The sequence below is a fragment of the Rhagoletis zephyria genome, unplaced genomic scaffold (genome assembly GCF_001687245.7).
Source record: "Rhagoletis zephyria isolate East Lansing unplaced genomic scaffold, Rhagoletis_zephyria_1.1 Rzeph_scaffold_01984, whole genome shotgun sequence".
NCBI classification, from domain to species: Eukaryota; Metazoa; Arthropoda; class Insecta; order Diptera; family Tephritidae; genus Rhagoletis; species Rhagoletis zephyria.
Window position 1 is genome coordinate 52,048 of NW_016159068.1, and position 4,380 is coordinate 56,427.

The window sequence follows — 4,380 nt, forward strand, 5'->3', positions numbered from 1 at the left end:
GTGGATGCCGTTTACACGATGAATGAAACTTGCGCTTACTATTCCCAAGGCTATATTGCTAACCCTGATAATTGCCAAGCTTGGGGCTACTGCTCCGGCGGCATACTCGTGGCGAATGGGACCTGCCCCACAGGTTACCTCTACGACTCATATAAAGCTATATGTAACTACGCATCTCAAGTTCAATGCAGCACCAGTGTAAATGATACATGTGCGAACTTAGCTGATCCCGGTATCATTGCTAATCCCAGCAATTGTAATCAATACTGCACTTGCATTAATAATGTAGTAACTGGGTGCAAAAGTTGTCCCGCGGATCAGCTTTATAACCCTAGTACCCGGGCATGTGAATATGGCTACCAATGTCCCACCGATTCCGTTTGCCGTCTGGTGAAAAATAATGCGTTTGTTGGCGCACCTAATAGCTGTGGCCAGTTCATTCGATGCCTGGATGGTACGGGCACCGCTGCATCTTGTTCCACAGGTTTCTATAACCAGTTAACAGGAAACTGTCAATCAACTAACCCTTGCAGCGCAACAAATACCGATACGGCGACTACACCTGCACCTAGTACAGCAGCTTGTGCTTCATATAATTCAACTAAAGGGGGAGTTCAGTACTTTTCGGATAATTCTACATGCTATGGTTATTATACCTGCTCGAGCGAAACAGGATCGGGCCTTTGGAGAAGTTGCGAATTTGCCACACATTTCAATGGGACTATCGAAAAGTGTGTCAGCCCTGCGAGTTGTTCTTGCACATTTAATCGTTGTGGAAATATTAACCTACAATTTGTAACTAAAGCTTACTCAGAATGCAAAGAATATTACGTGTGCAATAATCAACAGCAAACTTCTACTACAGCTTCTGCATGCCCGAACGCAAATTTCCCATATTTTGATGAAATCAATGCAGGTTGCGTTCCAGTGAAACCTACCTATCCAATTTGTAATGCTACTGCTCCTGCTAATGCTACTGCTACTGCATAAAAAAAAAAAAAACTAAAAGAAAATTAACTGATATTGAATAAACAAGAAATGCTTTGCTTAAAAACTATTAATTGATTAATTTGAAGGATATTTAAGAGTTAAATATGTACATTACACTGCAACACCAAAAAAATTTGCGGGTTTTCCGCCGGGTTCAAATAATCTATTATATTTGAAGACGTCCACCGAAATATTTCGGAAAAATATTACAATGTACGTGAGCTGGACTGACTTGAAAATACATACCTCCATAAATTAGTTTCTTAAAGAATTTTTTGAAACAAAAAATGCCCTCAGATGACAAAACAGTTTAAGCTTAAAAAATCTGCATAGGGTGGTACGTTAGGGTAATAAGAACTGAGAACTAGTGGCCAAATCTAGAACGGGGTCAACTATGAACTTTGGAAAAAAATTGTCTCTTCCGAACAAAAATATCGATATAACGACCCCTGTTTGCGATTTTATNATGCTACTGCTACTGCATAAAAAAAAAAAAAACTAAAAGAAAATTAACTGATATTGAATAAACAAGAAATGCTTTGCTTAAAAACTATTAATTGATTAATTTGAAGGATATTTAAGAGTTAAATATGTACATTACACTGCAACACCAAAAAAATTTGCGGGTTTTCCGCCGGGTTCAAATAATCTATTATATTTGAAGACGTCCACCGAAATATTTCGGAAAAATATTACAATGTACGTGAGCTGGACTGACTTGAAAATACATACCTCCATAAATTAGTTTCTTAAAGAATTTTTTGAAACAAAAAATGCCCTCAGATGACAAAACAGTAAGTTAACAGNTTCTTAAAGAATTTTTTGAAACAAAAAATGCCCTCAGATGACAAAACAGTTTAAGCTTAAAAAATCTGCATAGGGTGGTACGTTAGGGTAATAAGAACTGAGAACTAGTGGCCAAATCTAGAACGGGGTCAACTATGAACTTTGGAAAAAAATTGTCTCTTCCGAACAAAAATATCGATATATCGACCCCTGTTTGCGATTTTATCGTAAGCGACAAACGGTAAATTTTACAGGNTTAAAAAATCTGCATAGGGTGGTACGTTAGGGTAATAAGAACTGAGAACTAGTGGCCAAATCTAGAACGGGGTCAACTATGAACTTTGGAAAAAAATTGTCTCTTCCGAACAAAAATATCGATATATCGACCCCTGTTTGCGATTTTATCGTAAGCGACAAACGGTAAATTTTACAGGAGTTTGTTTTTTTTTTTTAATTCTCTGTTAAACAGTAATAAAATTTATTTGGATTTAAATGGACAACAACACATTATTGAATGCTAGCTTCCTTATGGGATTATTTATTTTTTGCATATCTTATTGTCTAAAGGTGAAATGGCGCTTACGATATTGCTCCTGAACATGCTGAGAGCGATAGTTTTTATGTTGTATAGTCTGAATATTTATAAACGAAGTAGGGCGGGCACTTTAAGGGTTGTTTGAAAAAACTGAATTTGAAGTCAATCTATATATCTATCTATCTATCTTAGATATATATAAAAATGTTGTGTTCGTATGTGACGGTCGTCAAAACTCGAGAACGGCTGAACCGATTGGAATATTTTTTTTCGGCATAATACCATAACCAATGATATCGCAAAAAATTTGAGGGTTGCCACCTATTTGAAAATTTTTAAACCCAATTATATTGATCAAATAAATGAATTATTACAGTACGGGTATCTAACTAAAGAGGTTTAAGAAAGATAACTGCTGGAAATATTTTTGAGAAAGGGATATATTGTTATGCGGGTATCAAACTAAAGGGTTTTAAGAAGGCTTATAGTCGAAAATATTTTAAAGGAGGGTTGCCACCTGTTAAAAAAATTTGCGTAATTTAATTGATAAATTAAATAACTTATTATATAGGTATCAAATTAAAGAGGTTTAAGAAATATGACTATTGGAGATATTTTTGAAGAGGGTTTCCACCAATTTAAAAATTTTACCTCAGTTAAGTTGATAAATAAATGCAATATTACAAATTGAGTATACAATTAAATAGGTTTCAGGAAGATAACTGTTGGAAATATTTTTTAGGTGGGTTGTCACCTATTTCAAAATTTTATCTCAATTAAATTGATAAAATAAATGAAGTGTTGCCATGTGGGTGTAGAAACTAAAGTTTTTTAAGAAGGCTTACAGCAGAAAATATGTTTGAGGAGGGTTACCACCTGGTTGAAAATCTAACTAAATTGAATTGATAAAATAAATGACATATTACAATTGAAAGATGACTGTAGGAAATATTTTTGAGGAGGTCTGCCACCTTTTCGAAATTTTAACTCAGTTAAATTGATAAAATAAATGAAATATTGCAATGTCGGCAAGAAGCTTTAGATTCTTATTAAGGTTTACGGCTGAAATTATATTTGAGAAGGGTTGCCATCTGTTTGAAAATTTAACACAATTTGCATAATTGATAAAATAAATGACTTATTAAAATATAGGTATTAAATTAAGGAGGTTTAAGAGGGATGACTGTTGGAAATATTTTTGAGGAGAGTTGCCACCTATTTGAAAATTTGATAAAAACAATAAACCAATGAAAAATTAGTCCTTTGTCAAATATGTTTGATTTATTATTATTTATTTATGGACATGTACAAACGTAAAGCGGAGATCTTACGGAAGATTTACAGGCTTCTACGCGGGGGCGATGCGGATTACCGTAGACGATGGAACGATGAGTTGTATGAGATTTACAACGAAATGTACATAGTGCGCGGAATGAAATTGCAGCAGCTCCGCTGACTTTGACATGTCCTTCCAATAGGAACCGAAGTTCCAGCTGTGAAAGAATTCAACTCGCAATCAGCTGGCGGTAGCAGGGAAATAGGGAGCCCCACTGCAATAGAGAGAAATTTCTTGGTTAATTGTACCAGTGCTTACAAAAGGATCACTTTTGAAGCCGCATTGGCAAATTGCCTGCCAAATGAGAAACTTTTTGGGAAATTTGTCAAACTTTTTGTTTTTATATTTATCTGCAACATTGCCTCTTTTATTTGCAGAGTGAAATTCGCGGCCCCGGATTTGTTTAAAATCGGCTTTTACGTACGATTCGTCATCCATAACAATACAGCCAAATTTTTGTATGAGACTGTCGTACAATTTCCGAGCACGTTGTTTCGCCAACAAATTTTGCTTACCGTTGCGATTAGGTGCTGCATTCACTTTGTAAGAACGTAGTCCTGCTGTTTTGCATACTTTTTGTATATACGAAGACGACATGTTTAATTTTTTGCCGACATCTCTTACCGAAAGTCCAGGATTTTTCTTAAAAGCAGGTAACACTTCCTTTGCCTTAATTTCGCAAGCAAATCCTTTTTTTCTGCCACTACCAGGGTTCCTTTTTAAAGATAAACAT

The 4,380-nt window shown here is 35.3% G+C and overlaps 1 protein-coding gene across 1 annotated transcript; it reads left to right on the forward strand.

The window, feature by feature from the left end:
* On the forward strand, window positions 1-990 carry LOC108365743 (peritrophin-44-like). Its single transcript, XM_017619880.1, has one exon. It carries the CDS (start codon window positions 19-21, stop codon window positions 988-990), a length of 972 nt encoding a protein of 323 aa, XP_017475369.1. The 5' UTR covers window positions 1-18.
* The last annotated feature ends 3,390 nt before the right edge of the window (window positions 991-4,380 follow it).

Bases quoted from the DNA above. Each gene is read 5' to 3' on its own strand.
- LOC108365743 (XM_017619880.1), top strand. From the start codon at position 19: ATGAATGAAACTTGCGCTTACTATTCCCAAGGCTATATTGCTAACCCT.